Genomic DNA, 20,485 nt, shown 5'->3' with positions numbered 1-20,485 from the left:
AGTCTATTCTCATGTTTGAGGAGAAAAGGGAACGGTATCAACAGCCAGAAATTGCACATCCATCAAACACTGCTTCCCAGAAGTATCCCGGGCAAGGAAAAGTTGAGATTTGATGCTCTTGAGTGTCCAGTTCCCACTGACATCTGTGAAACATGGGGAAGAGCTGGCATTTTGTTACTCAGTGGTGAACACAGAGTCAGATCTCAAGTCTTGGTCTTCAGGCCTGAGCCCTATGTTTGTTTCAGCACACACACTACTTCCCCTTTGGATAAAGAGACTCAAAAGAAAAGAAACCTTTCTAGTGATAAAGAAAATACCCCCAAGTTCCAGATTCTGATTCTGATGACCCCCAGGCCCACTGTCCTTGGGGGTGTGAGCTGATCTCTGCCTCAGAATGACCCGGGTAAGCTGGTGCTCCTGCTGTCCCCTGCCCGCTGGCCCTCCCGGACTGCCCGCTGTGCCTCCTCAGCAGGTTGGGGCCCGCGGGGCGACGTGGGCATTCCCTCCAAACGTTTACCTTCAACCTCCAGTGCACAGCAGGGCACACAGGAGACTAACTCATTTATTTCTAGTCGTTTATTGATGTCCTTTCATAACCAAGTTATTAAATCATCAGTAACTTCAGAGATATCAACGAATGGACCCAGAACTGGGCCAACAGATATTTAAGATAATACACTCAAAACTTCCTAGGATGAGCAGGACTGTCGATGCTGCGTCATCAGTGGAGTGTCCCTCACCTGGGGAAGCATGTTTTGTGTGGTATTCTAATTGGAAACCAGTTTATTTCTCTACGAAGTAGTAAAAGGAAAAGCATCTCCAGACTCCTAAGTAAGACAGCTTTGGAAAAAAGATTACATGTGTTACCATTTTTCCAAAATGCTGCCTCATATATGTTTTTCTCATCAACTGAAAAAATACTACCCTGGAAGTTTTGCAAGAAATAGAGCCTAATCTCTTTTGGGGGTGTTTGTGAGTTCTGACATATTCCCCTTAGAAATACAAGAAAATAATATAAAATTAAATAAAATAATAAAATAAAAAATAAACTAAAAATTAAGTTAAATTACAATATAAAATAAAATAATAAAAATGAAATAAAATAAGAGAGGGAAGGGGAAAAGAAAGGCAGGGAAGGTTTCTGAGCCCTGGGTAACCCTGAGTCCAGCACCTAAGACTGTAGGAACATTCCTACCACGGGGGGGCCATGGGTGTCCGCTTGGGGTGTATGAAGCTGCTCCACCTCACCTCCATGAGGACCCGGGATCCTGGACTCAGCCCCTTATCCAGATCCCTCTTTTACCTAGTTTGCTCCCCACTTACACCCTGAGGCCCCATCTAGACAAGAAGAATCTGGCTGCTGAGGGACCACAGTGTGCTTGGAAACCTCTGTGTGCCCCTACTTGCCTCAGTGCCTCATCTGTAAAATGAGAATAATAGTAGAACATGCTTCATTACATTGTTATAAGAATTAAGAGTTTTTATATGAAGCACTTAGAGCAGCATCTGGCACACAGTATGTTCAACAAGTGTTAGCCATTGTTGTTGCTGTTTTCATTATTAAAACTACAGTATTTTCATGTGATTACATCCTCAGCGACCTGCCAGTCCAATTTTTTCTGTTCATTTCACAGAAAATAACACTGCAGCCCCAGTAGCCTATTGAACAATGGCCGTGCTTTCCCAAGTTTAAAGGCTCAGTGAGGTACTAGCAGAAGGAACACCATGCAGTCCCACTTCTAAATTCCAGCTCTGTCACCTGCTAACTGTGTGACTCTGGGCTCACCTCTTCCCTTCTCTGAGCTTTGCTAGGTCCTCACCTGCAAAACAGGTATAGCATGACCTACCTTGATGGATCATTGTGAAAATGAGAAATAATGACTGGAAAAGTTAATGCCTGGAGAGTGTGACCAGCGTGCTGCCTGGGAATTAGTGAGCGTTCAGTTGCTGGGGACTGTCATAGCTGCACCAGACCTGAGCCCGGCTGCTGCTCACTGGGTGCCAGGCTTCCGGGCCTTGGCTGCCAGCCCAGCTCACCCCCGCACAGCCCGTCGTTACTTAAAAACGAACAACCAAAACCAACAAATTTGCTTACACTCCTTCCTGTCAGTTTTCTTCAATAACTATCTTGTCATCAGTAGGTATCATCAGCTATCAAAAATTACATGTGCTTGTTGATGGATAAAATTCCATAAGTCCCTTATGTTCTTAAAGAGAAGGGGAGAGAGCGAGAAAGAGGGAGAGAGAGGGGGAAATAAAGAGGGGGAAAGAGAGAGAGAGGGAAAGAGAGGGGGAAAGAGAGGGGGAAAGAGAGAGAGGGGGCAAAGAGAGAGAGAGGGAAAGAGAGAGGGAAAGAGAGGGGGAAAGAGAGGGAAAGAGAGAGGGAAAGAGAGAGAGGGGGGAAAGAGAGAGGGGGAAAGAGAGAGAGGGGGAAAGAGAGAGAGGGAAAGAGAGGGGGAAAGAGAGAGGGAAAGAGAGAGAGGGGGGAAAGAGAGAGCTCTCACTCTTGGCCCAGAGTATTAGAGTTTAAAACCAGCTGAGTTTAGGGTGAGCCTCTGCCGGCTGAGCCCCAACATGCAGTATCTGTTGGGGAGATGGCAACACCCTGTGGATGATGCAAGACGGTGAGACATGGTGTGCAGCAGCCGTTTTGCGACTCTGACCCCTTTGTTGAGGTAGAAATAACTGGAGAAAGGTTCAGGGACAGGTGGAAATTGAACCAGACACTTTGCTTTCCTTTTGGGGAAGTATGCTGAGTAATGAATAAATTCTAACTCTAGGTAACAAGGGGTAGTCCTCTGGGTCTGTCAGAAAACAGATTTGTGGCCTGGTTGGCGTGGCTCAGCGTTTGATCCAGGAGCTCTCGTAGGATCCAGGAGATCGCAACTTGATTCCCGGTCAGGGCACATGCTTGGGTGCGGGCTCCATCCCCAGTGGGGGGCGAGCAGGAGGCAGCCGATCCGTGACTTTCTCATCACTGATGTTTCTCTCTCTCTCCCTCTCCCTTCCTCTCTCTGAAATCAATACAAATTTTAAAAAGAAAGAAAAGAAAACAGCCTGGCCTTTGTGGCTCAGCGGTTGAGCATCGGCGTAGGATCCAGGCGATTGGGGTTCGATTCCCGGTCAGGGCACATGCCAGAGTTTTGGGCTCGATCCCCAGTGGGGGGCGAGCAGGAGGCAGCCGATCCATGACTCTCTCATCACTGATGTTTCTCTCTCTCTCCCTCTCCCTTCCTCTCTGTGAAATCAATAAAGATATTTTTTTAAAAAGAAAGCAGATCTGTGGGACTCTAACATCCATAGGGGTGGGGCGGGAAATGGGTTCCAGGGCCAACTTTGAGGAGCACTTTCCTCTTACAGTCTTCCGATGCTTGTTTGTAAAGGAAAGGTGCTGAGGAGCCCTGTAGGTGAGAAGCCTGTTAAACGCAGCCGAACCCTTTCTTTCCTGAGCGGCTGGCACGGAATCCCCATCACCGGCGTGTAGAGCAGTGGCTGGCAGGGAAACACTGTCTGGGAAACTGTGCAGTGTTTGAAATCTGATCTTAGTTTTATTGTGAGTCTCTGCTTCAGCCATTTTAGACAAAGGATAAATGGTAACCAGGAACGAACCACGTTTTGCTTTCTTGTGTCCCATTTTCCTTGTAGGCGTAGAACTGTAGCACCTGCTGGTCCTCATGTCTCAGAGCAGAGCACAGCCCTGTGTGTCCAGCTACTTATCATTAACCGGCCATCAAACTGTCTGGGAATCAGCAGGAAATAAACAAAATAAAATGGAAGGAAATGAACTTGGATTCACTGAGGGCTGGCTTTGGAGCAGCTGGTGGATGGCCATTATCTTCCGTGGGTCATGATTTTTTGAAAATGTTCACGTTATTACTGAACTGTGAATTCATGAAACAGTTTGGGGATGGAAACCGTGGGCACAAACAAAGCAGTGAAGCTCACGTTAAGATATAAATGCCCTTAATGCCGGAGAGAATTATAACCGAGTAAAGCCCGGAGTCCTCCTAATGTGGGAAATGGGATACGCAAAAGAAGTAAAAACGCCGCTGCGTGTCCTTGCTGCACGGCGTGGTCATGCTCACCTCTCCCTGAAGTGCTCGGGAGTTGTTCACCTTTTTTATTTCTCTCACGCTTTCACCCCTGCTCTCACATAAACGTGCACCTTAATTCCTTCTTCCCCCTCACTGTGGCCCTTTTGGAAAAAAAGGAAGAAAAAATGAGACAAGTGCATTCAGTTATTACAGGATTCCCATAGGAACATCTGTCCCAAAGCAGGAGGATTCAAAAAATTAACCATAGCAACTGGTAGTGATCTATCGAAAGAACAAAATAAAAACTCGTTTAAAAAGTATTAGGCTGCCAGAATCCCTGTAGTCTTGACCTTCTGGTAAGTCATAAATAAATACCATCCAGATTTGACAGAACTACACTGCAAAATTCCCACAACAGCAATCTGACAGAAATATCATTTTTATTTGATGTCTAAAGTGGTGTTTCTCAGCTGTTTACTAAAATAGGAATTACTAAGAAAAGTAAATGTTGACTCACACCCGGGCGGGCGTCTGGTCCAGGGCAAGGTCTCGGAGCTCATTTGCATGATAGCTGCTTTCCCCCCCCCCGGCCTGGAAAGTGTTTAACGTAGTTAAATTTAATTGGCTTTGACATATATTTTTATAGTGACAATACATATATCACACACTGATGTTGATATTAGACGTCAGTGTTCTGTGTTGATCATGTATTCATTGTCTTTTTCAATTGTCTGTCTCCAGGAAGCAAATAACTTGGACAAAAGCACAACCAAAGCCGAGAGCGCTGGGCTCTTCCGAATGTGGTACAGCTTCGACCACAAGTATCCTTGACAGAGGTGCCCGGGCCCGGCAGGGGGACGCCGCGGCCACCGCTTCTCGCTGAGGTGCGCACTCCTGCTCCCCCGAAACACAGAAAGGTAAAGCGATTTCACCCCTAAATTTACCAGCCGCAAATATTTCAGAAGCTCGAATGCTGTGTGGCCCATACTTACGTTGCAAGAGACTACAGTGAAATCTCTGAGTGCAGTATTTCCTAATGTCAGGTGACAAAATCACAGAGTCCTGAAGGACCCATCGGTTTCACTTCTGCGACCGTTTTCCCCTCTGTAAGGATCTTTCTTCTGCTCCAGTGGGCCCGAGACCGGTCACAGCTCCTTCCCCTTCTCCCGGAACCGCTCCTGTCCTTTGGTCGGTGGGTAAATAGTGAAAGAGGAGGCGGGGGATGAACGCGCCGAGGAGAAAGGTGCTCCCGCTCATTATAAAATAACACGGCAGCGGTGCCTCGGTTTTCGAATGTCTCTGTTGACAAACATTTCGGTTCATGGATGCTGTAAACCCAGCAGCAAATGCTTCAGGTTTCGAACCCGCCTCGGAAGTCAGATATGCCACCCGGCTTCGGCTGAGGGCAGGGTCCTGCGGCCCAGCCGTGGGCTGCTGATCCCTCGGTTTTGGAACATTCCAGAACTCGAACCGTCTTCCGGAGCGGATCGCATTAGAAAACCCAGGCAGCACTGTACTTGGTTTCAGTTGGTTGAGGAAGCTTTGCCCAGTGACCGGCAATTTTTAAATTGTAGCAGCCAATGTCTACACGGGGCTCAGCTGCACCTTGCCGGGCGACCTCCGGGCTGAGAGCCCCCGAGGGTCCCTGCGGGCGTGAGGGGCGGGCGGCCGTCCGCTCCCAGCTCCCAGGCAGGAGCCCCGGGGAGGGGCGGCACCGCGCTGGAAGCTGGCTGCTGGGCCTCCGGAGCTGGTTTTTCCGTAGTCTCGGGCCCCTCTTCAGGGGAGACATGGCAGCCACTGGGTGATTTCAAAGCGTCTGTGCAACCGTGGAAGCCAGAGAGATCGGTGAGGGGAAGGAGAATTAAGAACAGAGCGAAGAATTCAAAGAGTCAGATGAAAAAGATGTGAAATGGAGCGAGGAGAGGAGGCGAGACGCACAGGGGGCTCACAGCAGGAAGGACGGGGGCACAGCGGAGGAATGAGTGTGCAGGGAAAATTAAGGAAGAGTGAACAGAGCAGCCCACTGAAGGCCGCAGAGGTGAGCAGAAGCAAAAGAAGGTGAGAATTAGAAAGCAGTGCTGAAAAGGCAGAGCATTCGAGAATCACAGGGCGGCGATGTGGAGGGGGGTTTCGTGAGGCTGCGGTTGTTTCTCTGTGGCTGTTACCTGTGGGCAGGTACCTTCCTGCTCCACCCTGAGCTCTCATGGACGGCGTAGGTGGCTGCCACCTTACAAGCAGCCCTCTCGGCCATCAGCTATCTTTTGGAGGTCCTGGTGTCTTACCAACCACCCAGCGCCTTCCTGGGGAAGCTGGTTCTTACAAGGTTATGCTGGGCTATGTTCCTGGTGGATTTCTTTTCTGGAAACAACTTCCCCTGCCCTTGCTTAACGTATCTGATAACCAAATTGGTACAAAGTGAAAAAATATGACTCAAGGTGCATCTAAAGGCTGCTTGGTTATAACAAGATGTATGGTAAGAAAATGGTAAATTGGAAATGAGATAAGAGATGTTTTTGTTCACATTCTGACCGTGCTGTGAGGAAGGCTTTATAATGAAGAACGGTAATAAAGGGGAAATGTAGCTTTAAATAAGAAAATGGAAGTGGGAACCCACCCAAATTCTAAGCTTAGGCAGCAGGGCCGAATTCAGGCGATGCCGTGGTTTTTACCTCACTTTTCAGGGAGGGTTATGTCCATGTAAACACAGACAGACTAGCAACCAGTCAGTGCAGATTCACACTCTTGGTGGTACCTTTCTTCATGGTGATGTGTCCTCATTCATTCTAGAAACTGCAGTGCCGGCCTCACCACACAGACATGTTTTCACTAGACAACAACGTGTTAGTGCCCCAGCCGTGCGCCAAATGCATGCCCAGGAGGAGCACACCCCAGCTCCGCTCTGTGACCTCTCAATATATCTGCAATTTTAGAGACAAATTATCAGATTATCCACTTGGCATTATGTTTATACTATGCTCACTTGGAACCCAGGCGATGTGCCCATGAACCTCATAGGTGGACTATGCTGGCCCCACCCATGGAGGGATGGGCCTCCCATCCTGGGGTCAGGTTGACTGGCTGAGCCAAAAAGAAATTGTGAGGCTGAGAGAAATTGATTATGCAGTTTGGAGCTGCTCAAGTTTCATTTCATTAAAATTACATCATGCAAATGAGGCATCATAAGAATTACTGACAAGAGCCCAGCCGGCATGGCTGGGAGATCAGGGTTCGATTCCCAGTCTGGGCACGTGCCCGGGTTGTGGGCTTGATCCCCAGTAGGGGGCATGCAGGAGACAGCTGATCAGTGACTCTCTCATCATTGATGTTTCTCTTTTTCTCTCCCTCTCCCTTCCTCTCTCTGAAATCAATAAAAACTTTTTTTTTTTTAAAAAGAATTACTGACAAAAAGAAGAAGAAATAAATCTTCGTATGCACCTGTGTCAATCAGGGCTCTCTAGAGAGACAGAAACAGAGCTGGTAGGAGCTATACACACACATACACACACACATGTACACATGTATATGTGTGTGCACATGTATACACACATGCAAACACACACATACATGCATACACATGCATGCGAGTGTGAATGTGTACATGTGTATACATATATACAGACATGCATGAATACATGCATACATGCACACAAATGTGCGTATGTATATGCATATACACACGTGTATAGAAATGTGCATACATGTACACATACATACATGCAAAAAGAAATGTTTTTCCAGGAACTGGCCTATTTGACTGCAGCCAGCCAGTGTGGGATCTGCCGGGCAGGTCGGCAGGCTGGCGTCTGTGGGTCAGGAGCTGATGCTGCAGTCTGGAGGCAGAGCTGCTTCCTCAGGGAAGCCTCGGTCTTGCTCTAAGGGCTCCCATCTGACTGGGTGGGGCCCACCCACATCACAGAGGATCATCTCTACTTAATGAGCTGGCGGAAAGGTTAGCTCACTGGAGTTCCTTCCCAGCAGTGCCCAGATTACGGTTAATTGGTTAACTGGGTAGTCTAGCCAAGTTGACACATAAAACTAACAATCACAGTGCTCAATTCGCAGCCAGTCTATGCCTAATATTCAGATCCAAGGGTAGAAAAAGACTGAATTTACCATCATTATCAACAAAACAAGCCACTGTTGTTCACATAGTTTTGTTTTGTTTTTTACTATTTTGTAAAATACTGAATGCAACATACATTTCCATAACAATTTTCCAAAACCACAAGAGAGTAAAAGTAATAAAAATCAACATTTGATGAGGACAGAGAGTGGGCAAGCGCTGTGCTGAGTGTTTTGCGCTCATTGTTTCATCTCACCCCACAGCTCCGAAGAGGGTAACGCAGCACACGCGGGCTGCTGGCTGTGCCAGCCTCTGCTGAGCCGGCCTGGCCGCGTCCGCAGCATTGCTGGAAGCTGTGCGCCCAAATCGATGACTAATTAAGATTAGTGTGACTCAGTGTGAGCAGCAATGCTGAGTCGTGCAGTGCAAAGGAGGCCCTGAGCAGGGGAGGGGAAAGGGTGGGACTGAGCACTGGCCCCTTGCACTGGCTGCATTACTTCACTTCATTCTCACAGCCACTCTTTCCGTTGCATTTCATTCTTACAAGTACCTTTTCTGAGATGAAAGAAACAAACCTTCAGAGAACTTAACTTTCTTAAGGTTCCACAGCTAGTGTCAATTCTGTGACCTGAGCTCAGATCTGTCTCATGCTAAGTCCATTAGTGCCCTACATGGACTTTGTCCTGACAACTCTCTGCCCACGACACCCTATCTACATGTAAAGCCCAGCCCTGCATGTCCACAGAATCGCCATCACATCCGTGGGTAACCAAGACTGCTCACATGTGTGGTACAGACTGCACATCTCAAACATCTGTGAAGATCCATGGGGTGATGAGGTTGGGGTTGTTGGTCACCCCAAGAACACCACCATAAAGCAGCCCCAAGTTCCTAAGTCAGGTCCTTGAGTTTTCAGGGCCAGAAAGCTAAATATGCCGAAGACTCCAAGAATGGCTTGTTTTATAGAGATAGAAGCTCCCCAGCCGAGCTCAAAGGAGGCAAGTGTAAACCAGACACCAGATCCTAAATCATATATGCCCCATGGGGAGGAATATTCTTTCCCAGCCATGGGAGGGCTCAAGTCACAGTGTGGCCCCTGGTGTCTACCATCCCCCTTTCCTGCTCTTGCTCCCTGGCCTTCCTGAGACACACCAAGCACAGTCCTGCTTCCCGGCCTTTCCACTGGCTCTTCCCTCCTGGGCAGGCTCCTTCCGAAGCCATGCTCAAGCCTCTTCAGTCACCTCTTCCATTCAACTTGTCAGCAGACCCACCTGGCTCTCATTTAAATTAGCAGTCCCAACAGGAGCACCCTTTTTTCACCCTCTCCCGGCTTCATGTTGGTAACCCTTATCACCATCTCACACAGTATGTGCTTTATTTGTTTTAATAATATTTGTGGAAGGTAGAGAAAGAGGGAGGAAGGGGAGGGGAGGGGAGGGGAGGGGAGGGGAGGGGAGGGGAGGGGAGGGGAGGGGAGGGGAAGGAGGGAGGGAGGGAGGGAGGGAAGGAAGGAAGGAAGGAAGGAAGGGAGGGAGGGAGGGAGGGAGGGAGGGAGGGAGATTTGCTCTCCAGGGCACCATCATTCTAGACACTGATGCAGCTGGAAAATCCAGGTAATTGTCTGGAGGTTGCTGGGTGGGTCTGGAAGCAGAGCAGGCAGACCAGGGTTACTCTTACTGTCCTCGCCAGGCTGCCCTTCAGCATTCAAAGGGCACAGCCCGTGTAGACATCCACCCTCTCCAGCCCCAGTGTCCCTCCCCGAGGCAGGGACAGCGCATGACTGACCCCAACGGTTGACCCACCCTTCCTTAGGCTTCATTGGTGCACCTGAATTGGTGCATTCAAGCCTGGCTTTGGCTTAGAAGCCGCTCTCGGGGTGATTTTGAACTCACCTCTCTCGCCTACCATGCGTTCATTTCATTAATATAAAAACTCAAAATGGTAGAGGCACCTGCCATCCTCTCTAACAGTCTTTTCTGATGAGGAGTTAGGAGTAGAAATCGATGCCCTTTATTCAGATTTTAAGTCATCAGACAAATGCTTAGGCTCACAGTGTAGCAGCTGGTGCAGGAGTCTTGTCTTATCCCCTGTGACTAATGGCCCTGCTGGGCTGTCTGCTTCCTGCAGCCCTTCCATTCCATCGTTTATCATCTCTCGGGAAGCCTGTGTGTGTGTTAGTCTCACAAATGTGAATGACACCAGATAAGAAGGACCTTTTCCAAAATAAAAAGGGCAGCCTAAAATAATTTTTAGCACTTCCTGTATACTGATCTGAACTGAAAATCAGGGGCTGTCATGCGGTTGCCAACATTTTACATAAGTGTGAATAAAGTGCAGAGGTAACAATGGGTTGGCAAGTCGGCCCGGTAACAGAATTCCACGAAGCCACGTGGACGGCGCCCTTCCGGCAGTGGCCGGAGCGCAGCTGCGAGGCGGGCGCCCGGCGGGTCTGGCGCGCAGGTGGCAGGGCCCAGCCCCTCCAGTGCCAGAGTGTAACGGCCGGGGCTGCGTTCCAGCAAAAGTAAACTGCAACATCAGGATAATTTAAAATGATACTTGCGCCCAAGTACTTAATGAATTTAAGTGCAATGGCACTGTAGTCTTCCCCTTCTAAAGCTTCACAGAATCCATTGCATCCCACACAGTGACGCTTATTTTAAATCACAGGACTGAATGTCCTGAGCAGTAATTTCCATTTTAAATGATGATCACTGCACTGCAGTTATTTCTTATTCCCACTGGCTGAAGCTTCCATGAATTATTTATTGGGCTGGTACTGTGGCCTTGTGAATGACTTGAGTTTACTTCTCAAAAACTCAGAGGATCGAGGAATGGTAGGTCTGTGATCCCAGTTTTACAAATGAGGCAACTGAGCCCAGAGAAGGAAAAGGCACACCTGAGGCCACTGATGGACTGGGGGCCGGCGTCTGTAATCAACAAAAGGCAGTCTAGGTCCCCCTGAGGAATCCAAGGGACCTGGTTCAGTGGTCAGTCCACTGACTTCTGGTCGCGTCAATATGTGGGATGCAACTGACTGTAGGTGGCACACAATTGGTAGGTCTGTGTGATGGTTTCTCCCCAGCAGAAGCTTCACCAGTCGAGGGCAGGGTGTGTTTTACTTCCAGTAGCAGCAGGAGGTATAGCAGAAGAAGTATGTAAGAAACCCTTCGTTCAATGGGTGCTTTACTGAGTGCCTACTGTGTGCCAGGCAACACACTAGTACTGAAGGCTCAGCAGCAAACGGGGTAGGCATGGTGGGCCCTCATGAAACCTTGCTTATTTGCCTCATTGAAATGAATTATGACCCTAAAGCCCCTTGAAATAACAGGTGGTCCTTCGGGTAACAAAGAGACTCTGGCATCTCCAATTTAATGAGGGAACTCTTTAATTAAATTAGATTAGGTCACCCTCACTTGCAAAATGTGAGATAACTCCATACGTGGTTTCAGAGAGCACCAAACTTTCAAAATCTTTGAAACAAGCATAAGCAATAGTCTTTCTAAAGACTCTCTAACTACATCCCCGTGGTATCCCCATGCGGGTGCACACGGCCGTGTAACTGCTGCCCCAGGGAAGGGGACTGTGGGGGGAGCCGCGCTTGCCGGGGGCAGCAGGGCAGCTACCCCCACGCAGGCAGGGAGTCCCTCGGGGACTCAGCCTCTCTGTTGGCTGTCCTTGCCCTCTCAGGCACTGGCGAAGAGAGATGTAGTTAGCACCTGGCATAGCACCTCAGTGAAATGGAGTTAAAACTCACTGAAGGAAACACTGGCTTCCTGGATCCGTGTGTTCCCGTGACTTTTTGGTGAGACCACTGGAGGGAAGTGTTCACGATACTTGGAAATTTGAGCTGTCTTTTGTTTAGGTCATAACTTGGGTCTTTCTTGATGTCTTCTATATATTGGGAATAATAAATACTGTCCTTCATTTTAGCCAAATCCATTGGGAAAGTTGGCTAGTTATTAAAACAGGTTTCTACAGGTGGTAACTGGTTCCCTTGCCTCTCAGAGCCCAACCACATTAAAACAGTTAAGCGGCGCCGCTTCCACAAGACCCTGTGGCCTGAGCACACCCAGTGCTCCTCAGCGAGACCCCAGCCCTTCCCGGGTACTGACAGGCGACTCACCGGTGATGTTGTAAACTGCTTTCCCAACATGCCGGAGCCCCCACTGTGACTGGAAGAAATTGTGGGTCCCAAGTTGATAACTGGGTTTTCCACGACGATCCCAGGATTCTATGAGCTTTGCATCCTTGATTTGTTCTGTCTTGTTCCCTGTAAAATTTTAATGCTCTCTCATTTCATCTTCACTTTAAGCAAACAATATGAAAATTTGAATTTATGCAAATAAATTCAAAAGGTAACTCCCCCTCTTCTAGCCTGGATTCACAAAATAAATTTGTTTAAATCCAGTTTTTAAAAACGTGCTGAGCCAGTTCTCATTGCAAAGCCCTGTATTAGACTCTCTTCACTTGATTGTCTGTTCGCTTGTTCATTACATGTTTGTTAGGAGCTGCCCTGTGCCAGGCATTGCCCTGGACACTGGGAATATCGCCATTGACAAATTCTCACAAAGCTTGCGTTCCAATCTGGTTCGGTTTTTAAAGCTCTGACTTATGGATATCTCTCAGGAACATGACTATGGTAGAAAGAAAAATGCACTTAGAATTCTATTCTTGGTTTTGATCAAATAGAAACGCGTCTGGTTCCGAGGTCAGGATGTACTGATTTGCCTTTGTAGCCTATCCACTAACGAGCTGTGACTTTTAGGGAAGTTATTTACCCTCTGCCTCAGTCTCTCAGCTGCAAAATGGGAGTACTAGAAGTCCTTACCCCACAGGTTTGCTCTGAGGATTAAATAAGTTAGGCAGTGCCCACTACTGCTAACTGTGTTACTACCTGCTGATGTCTGCATCTCCAGGGAAGCATCATGTAATGTGTTTACTGCTCACTGTCATTTATTATCTCCCAGTGGCCAAAATATCCATTATTTTGTATGCTTGTAATAATTTTTTATAGTTAATATCTCATTTATTTTTTAATTTTTTTAAATTTATCTTTATTCTTGAAAATAATACACATGTCCCCTTTTTCCCCCATTGCCGCCTTCCACCCCATACACACTCCCCACCCCAGACCTTCCCCACACTATTGTCTGTGTCCATGGGTTATGCATATATGCATATAAAGTCTTTGGTTAATCTCTCCCCACCCATCCACCCCCACCTTGCCTCTGAGACTGGTCAGTCTGTTCCATGCTTCTATGTCACTGAATCTGTTTTGTTCATCAGTTTATTATGTTCTTTAGATTCCAGATATAAGTGAGATCATGTGATATTTGTCTTTCTCTGACTGGCTTGTTCTGCTGAGCATAATAATCTCCAGGTCCATCCATGCTGTCACAAAGGATAAAAGATCCTTCTTTTTCATAGCTGCATAGTATTTTATGAGGTAAATGTCCCACAGCTTTTTATCCACTCACCTACTGATGGGCACTTGGGCTGTTTCCAGACTTTAGCTATTGTAAACTGTGCTGCTATGAGCATAGGGGTGCATATATTCTTTCTGATTAGTGTTTCAGGATTCTTAGGATATATTCCTAGAAGTGGGATCACTGGGTCAAAAGGCAGCTCCATTTTTAATTTTTTGAGGAATCCCCACACTGTTTTCCACAGTGGCTGCCCCAGTCCGCATTCCCCCCAGCAGTGCACTAGGGTCCCCTTTCCCCACACCCTCGCCAGCACGTGTCATTTGTTGATTTGTTGATGGAGCCATTCTGACAGGTGTGAGGTGATACCTCATTGTGGTTTTAATTTGCATCTCTGATGATTAGTGATGTTGAGCATTTTCTCATGTGTCTCTAGGCCATCTGTATGTCCTTTTTGGAGAAGTGACTATTCAGGTCCTTTGCCCATTTTTTAATTGGACTGTTTGTCTTCCTCTTGTTGAGTTGTATGAGTTCTTTGTACACTTTGGAAATTAACCCCTTATCAGATGCATCCTTGGCAAAGATGCTCTCCTGTGCTGTGGGGTTCCTTTGTATTTTGAGGCTGATTTCTTTGGTTGTGCAGAAGCTTTTTAGTTTGATGTAGCCCCATTTGTTTATTTTCTTTTGTTTCTCTTGCCCTAAGAGATGTATCGGTAAAAATTCCACTACGTGAGGTATCTGTGACTGTACTGCCTGTGTTTTCTTCCAGGATTTTTATGGTTTCACAACTTACATTTAAGTCTTTTATTGATTTTGAATTTATTCTTGTGTATGGAGTAAGTTGGTGACCTGGTTTCATTTTTTGCATGTACCTGTCCAATTTTCCCAGCACCACTTATTGAAGAGACTGTCCTTACTCCACTGGATGCTCTTGCCTCCTTTGTCAAGTAATAACTGACCATAATTCCATGGGTCAATTTCTGGGGTCTCTGTTCTGTTCCATTGATCTATATGCCTGTTGTTATACCAATACCAGGCTGTTTTGATTACAATGGCTTCATAGTACAGTTTGATATCTGGTAAAGTAACAGCTGTATTTTAATACCATTACAAATTCCTCAGTCTTTATTTTAAAAATAAAAGGTTCCACTTAGGCTGTTAAGATCAGACATAATTCTTCTGATCTGGTCTTGAGAACATGGATGTAGCTGTATGTCAGGTAGTTCTTTTGTGTGTCCTATTCTGCACATGCAATTGTTTTATTTATGATTTTTTAAGTTATAGTTCATAGTCACATAGTTATCTTGAGATTACACCACAGATAGCAATTTGGACTTGACGGAGAAGTCAGCAGTCTTTCTGTTCCATGTGGAGGCAGCCAAGCCCTGGTGGCAGCTGCTCTGCTTGTGCCTTCTCGCCGTGACAAGACCCTTCCTGCTGCACTGTGTGTTTGGTCACCAGCAATGAGATGTTATAGTTGACGATTTCTAGGTCAGCAATGAATCATCTTTATGAGGAATAAAGGGAAAGGAAAAAGACTGAAAAAATATATATGCATTACCTCAATGTTGCCAGATTTAATTTTAATTTTTAATATTTCTTCTGCATGGAAAAGGGTTTTTTAAAATTTTCTTTAATTGCTGCTTGGTCACCCCTTCTCAGCTGTAGGAGCTAAGTCATTTGCAAGCTGTCAACAAATTCATGAGCTACCAGAGACACATTGTGGACATGAGTCATGGCCGCTGCCTCGTGTCCCACCTGGCGGGGGCCGAGGCAGGGCCTCTCGTGGAGCACAGTGTCCAGCCTTGTCTGCATGTGAAGCTGTGGCAGACACAATACAAAACACATGGGCAGATGTGACTTTGCCATAATGCAAGTTCACTGCACAAGGTAGATGGTGGTGACGTAGTCTCAACATATGTCAAGCCAGCTCACAAATGAGGGTGGGCAAAGGTGGGTGTGCTGGTGGTCAGTGGAGGTTCGGGGGGGGGGGGGCATGGGCATTTCCTAAGGCAGGTTAGACAATGAGAGGGCCGCTGAGCGCCGGGGGGCCTGGAGGGAGGCCCATGGCGGGGCGGCATGAAGGCTGAGGGGAGCCTTCGAAGCCAAGGCTGGAGCTCCTTGCCTGCCCCGGCGGTCAGCAGCCCCTCACTGGCAGTAGCTGGCGCTCCGACAGGCGGGCAGAGCAGTGCGTCCGAGGCTAAGGCGCCTCGAGCTGCTCCTGCCGGGAGCCTGGCCCACCTGGGGGCAGCCGCTTAGCGGGAACCCACACGGTCCCTGCTCCCAGCATTGCATTAGCTTTCATGTTTCTCTTTCTGAAAAAGAGAAGAAAAGGATTTTGTTTAAGTTTTCTTCAATTGTTTTAACTGAATTCGGTTTCCCCGCACACACAAGCGTGCCTTCCAGCGTTCCCGAGGCCGCAGAGCTGTGGCGGGCACCCCCGGGGTGCCAGGTCTAATGGGCGGGCGGCGGCCCCATGCCCAGGACTGTGTACAGTTACAGGAGCTCCGTGGGCGTGGCCACCTGCCAGCTTTGGGGAATCAAGGAGGCCACACAGAAGCCACTGCGGGAAACGGGACAAAGAAGTGAGGCGCTGCGAGGACTGGGCGAGGCTGCGAAGGGCCTTCCCGCCAGGAAGCGGGGCGGCAAAGGCACAGCGGGCGTGAGCTGTTTGGAAAACAGTGAGAGCTTCAGGGCAACTGGATGGGCGGAAGGTGACACCGGAGGGTTTCACAGATGACTGCGTCAGGGCCCCGAGGACATGTCTTGCTGACAGCAGGAGGCCAGCCCTGCGCGGCTATAATGAAGAGAGTGCTCGGCCACAGGGAAGGTGGCGTGTCAGAGACAGTGGAGGCAGAAAGGGCTCTGGGCCTTGGCTCCTGGCCATGCCCACCAGTTGCCTGTGGATGAAAATGAGGCAGGGGTGTTCCATTCTTCCTGGAGAGAAATTTTGGACCACGCAGCATGTTTTCAAAACTTGAACGTGTGGAATATAAAGGCATCGTTGCATTAACACATTGCTTCTTAATTTCCACTAACAAACATGGTCCAGTGGTGTAATTGTTGGGTCCACCAGATGTTTTCTCCTTAAAAAAACCAACTCAGTTTCGCAGCTCAGCCCTGGTACTCCAGTTACCTATTTGTGGTCAGAAACAGGAGAATTCCCGACAGAGGTTTTAACTAATCTAACAGAAAATGTTGAATTCAAATTCACATTCAAAGAAAAGGCTGCTTTCAGTTGCTGAACTGATATACTCAGTGCCACCAGTTCAGGCGCCTCAGCCTCTGGGACTGCCTGGCCCCTGGTAGCTGATGCCGTGGGGCTTTTCAATGTAAGGCAGCAATTTTCAACCGTGGGCCACAGGAATTGTTAAAACAGGTGATACCTGGCTATTTAGTCAGGGCACTGACCTTTTTCCCTTAGATTGTCAAATAGAAAAATGACAACAGCCAACACAATAGCCGTCTGGTGTAAATGAATCAAAATTATACCTTTTTTTTTGGTCAGATCAGCAAAAAATGTATTTTTTGTTGTGCCACAGAATTTTGGTAATTAGTTTATATGCTGTGAGATGAAAAAGGTTGAAAGTGGCTGCTGTAGGGAGAGAAGCACAGGAAAGCTAAGCTCTTTCCAAAGGAAACAGACACATCCTCCAACCATTGCCTTTCACATCATGAAGCATTTCCTTGGAATTCCTTGAAATTCACCAGCATGTGGGATTTCACTGGCCTGTTGCTGAAACTTGGCCAGAGTTGATTTCCGGCTTATAAACACAGGCTCCTAAGCAAGGCCACCCCTGGTCCTTTACCATGTCATTAAAAGCTGGAACAGAACGACAGTAACTGCTCTGTTCCTTTCCCAGCAGCCGCAAACACCTCTCCGCCAACCCTCAGTACCCCAGCACTGGCCTGCAGGCACTGAGATTTCGCCTTTCCCTCCTGCTTCAGGGAGACACAGATCCTGTTGGGAGCTCCCGAGAGCCGCGTGCTAGCACGGCGGAGTGTGGGTGCTGAAGGAGAGGGGCCCGCTCAGAAGCGGGTGCCCACACCTTAAACAGCTCCAGCAACACAAGCTCGGAAGCCTGGTCTTTAGCTTGACCAAGTCTTTTTCCATTCTTTTCTTTTCTTTCCCCCTTAGTCTAAAGCCCTGCGGTCTTCCCTGAACTAAAATGTTCAGAAGATGAACAGTATGTTCATGGGTGATTGTACAAGCACTTTGCAAACACAGAGTGCTTCATAAGGTTCGAATGATACTAAATTCAGTGACAGACTTCCAGGCCTGAGGTCCTCAAACTCACTATGCAGGTATGAGCAAAGGATTTTATTACATTTTTATTATTTAAAACTCTAGCTGGTTTCCTGCTCTATTCAAGATAAGGATGGGTACATAAGTCTCCTCTCAGTCTACAGATGTGTCTTATTGGGAAACGTTCCTCCCCAGACCTGACACCCACAAACCCCACTCTTTTGAAGAAGACCTACTGTGAAATGGATGTACCCCACTCCTCCACCAGCCAGCCCACCAAGGGTTCCTAACGTTGCATGATCTCACCTACATGTGGCATCTAAAAAAGTCAAACTTATAAAAGCAGAGAGGAGATTGGTGGTTACCAGGGGCTGGGTGGGAGAAGCAGGAAGGTGTTGGTTGGCGGGGTGCAGTTTCAGCTACGCCAGATGAGCTGCTGTGGAGCTCTAACAAACAGCACAGTGGCCACGGTTAATAACACTGCATCGTACACTTGAAATGTGCTGAGAGCAGATCTCAGTGTTCCTACCACACAGAATGTTCGAACTATGTGAGATGATGGATTTGTTAATTAGCTTGACCATGTCCATCAACTCACAATGTATACAAACATCAGAGCAGTGCATTGCACATCTTAAACATATAGCTTTTATTTGTCAGTTTCCCTTCAATAGCTGGGAGAATCGCTGCTTTCCGTCACCTCCCAGCAGGCAGGAGCTGGAGCTTCCAGCGGAGGCCCTTCCTTCCTGGCCTCATTGTGAGAACTGTTTGTGTTCCTGTTGGGAATGGCAATTAAATCCCTGATGAACACAGCGTTCTTGCTAGCTCAGTCTTCTGCAAGTCTTTGAAATGTTGTCCAGGCCATTTAGAAAAGGCAGATTAGATTTAAACCAGAGTTTTCCAAACCGCTGATCGGGACTCAATAGTGCTTCTTGAGTGCTTCTTGACTCAATAGTGGGTTCCTAACCCACTATTAGTGTTTCTTGACTCAATAGTGGGTTCCTAACCAGCACTTTTTAATAAGTGGAAGCAGGCTAGGGAGGATATGATCGTGCATTGCAGAATTAGAAGTGAATTCTATTTCACGAAACTTGCTTTGGGTGTGGGTGTGTGTACACTAGTTCATGATATAAAATGTGTTTCCTAATGGGAGTCATGATCAAATAGACTTAAAACCTAAATCTTCATTGGCCTCAAACCTGTATCCAGGAACACTCGGGCCTTTTCCCCGAATTGTGTTAAATGCCAGGCAAGTTGCATGAGAGCCCAGAGAAAAGAGAGCCATCAGCCCTCACAAGGGATTTCAGAAGTGTTCACAGAGTTAGTGGATTTGAGCTGGACTTTGAGTAAAAGGTAGAATTTGACAAGTAGAAATCAGAGGGACTCAGAGGAGAGGCCAATGAAGGAGAGAGGAAGGCAACGCAGAACTGAGAGAGAGTGGATCTGAGGAGCGCTCTCCTGGGCCTGCCTCGGCCCCTCCACTGTGGAACCTTGGCTTCCAGGCCTGCTCACAGGAACACTTTCTAATCTGTGGAATGAGCATAATCATATCTGCCCCATAGTAACTGTAATTTTCAAATGGAGCAAGGTAAGCGAAACCACTCTGAAAACAAAGCACCAAACAAACACAGATGTGCCTAATTTTCCAGGCAACACAGAGCTCCGGGCTCAGGCGAGCAGGTGGGGAAGTGTGAGGGAGCTCGGCCTAGAGTGAAACTGCAGCGTGGCTCGTGTGGGTTGGCTCTGGAGAGAAGGGACTAAAAAGCTGTGGCTAGGGAAATCGGTAAAGGCTGCGAGTACCCGTGGAGGTGTCTGGACTTGATTCCTTAGATAATGGGGAGTCAGATGATTTTTGTGGACACAGGAGTTTAGAAAGATTGATCTAACAGCATTGATTAGGGAGATGTCACAAGGGCCTAGATGACAGTTGTTGCCACGAGAATAGAAAGGGACAGATGCAATACATAGAGTTTGGTGTGGCATTCACTCGTGTCCAGGCCACGGAGAGGCAGGGCGGGGAGGGCCCGCTGCCAGGAAGTGGGGGTGCCGTCACTGGTGACTGGATGCTGCTTCTGCCAGTCACAGAGACCAGAGAGGCAGAGAGACTGACCTTGTGGGGAGAGAGTGGTTGGTTCCCCAGGTGAAAACGTGTTTATATGCACCTGCTCCGTGTTCTTGCTGAGCCGCTCATTGGGACAGAAAGCCCCTTACCCGTCTTGCCCCACAAGTGCACTAGTGAACTTGTTTTTGTTCTGAGTAGGACTGTGGCTGAGTGAGACAGAGGCTGCTCCGCAGTGAGTGTCCTCCTCAGTGAGAGAGAGCGCTCGATTTAGTAGTTTTTGAAAATTCAGTTTCATCAACCTGTCTTCTACTTGTAGACTTTGCTTAAATTAACCCTCCGCTTAACTTATGCTGTGAGTACAGTAGCGATGCCATATCCTGCCCCGTCAGCCTCCTCATTAGCCCGGAGCATCAGGGACAGGAGGCCAAGGGCTGCTCTAGATCTTTGCCACTTACTAGCCATGTGACACTGGGGAGGTTACTTGAAATCTCTAAACCTTGATTTCCTAATCTATAAAGTGGGGATGTGATCATAATGATAATACCTATCTTTCAGGATTGTTGTGAGATTTGCGATATTAAACTTAACTAGCATAAGGCTGGAGAAACGGGCCCTCGACAGAGGGCTGCTGCTGTTACGGCTCCAGGACTCAGCGCC

At 47.8% G+C, this 20,485-nt stretch overlaps 1 protein-coding gene across 1 annotated transcript in view; it reads left to right on the top strand.

The window, feature by feature from the left end:
- The window catches only part of SLC9A9 (solute carrier family 9 member A9), a 484,070-nt gene that overhangs the window by 385,389 nt on the left and 78,196 nt on the right, over positions 1-20,485 (top strand). The window contains exon 14 of the mRNA XM_087818510.1: positions 4,776-4,855. Within this exon, the coding sequence (XP_087674636.1) occupies positions 4,776-4,855 (80 nt within the window). The remainder of the gene's footprint in view (positions 1-4,775; positions 4,856-20,485) is intronic.

The sequence above is a fragment of the Miniopterus natalensis genome, chromosome 6, assembly GCF_054644295.1.
Source record: "Miniopterus natalensis isolate mMinNat1 chromosome 6, mMinNat1.hap1, whole genome shotgun sequence".
Taxonomy (NCBI): domain Eukaryota; kingdom Metazoa; phylum Chordata; class Mammalia; order Chiroptera; family Miniopteridae; genus Miniopterus; species Miniopterus natalensis.
Note: the sequence above shows the minus strand (reverse complement) of the source record. Positions and strands in the feature narration are given on the sequence as shown.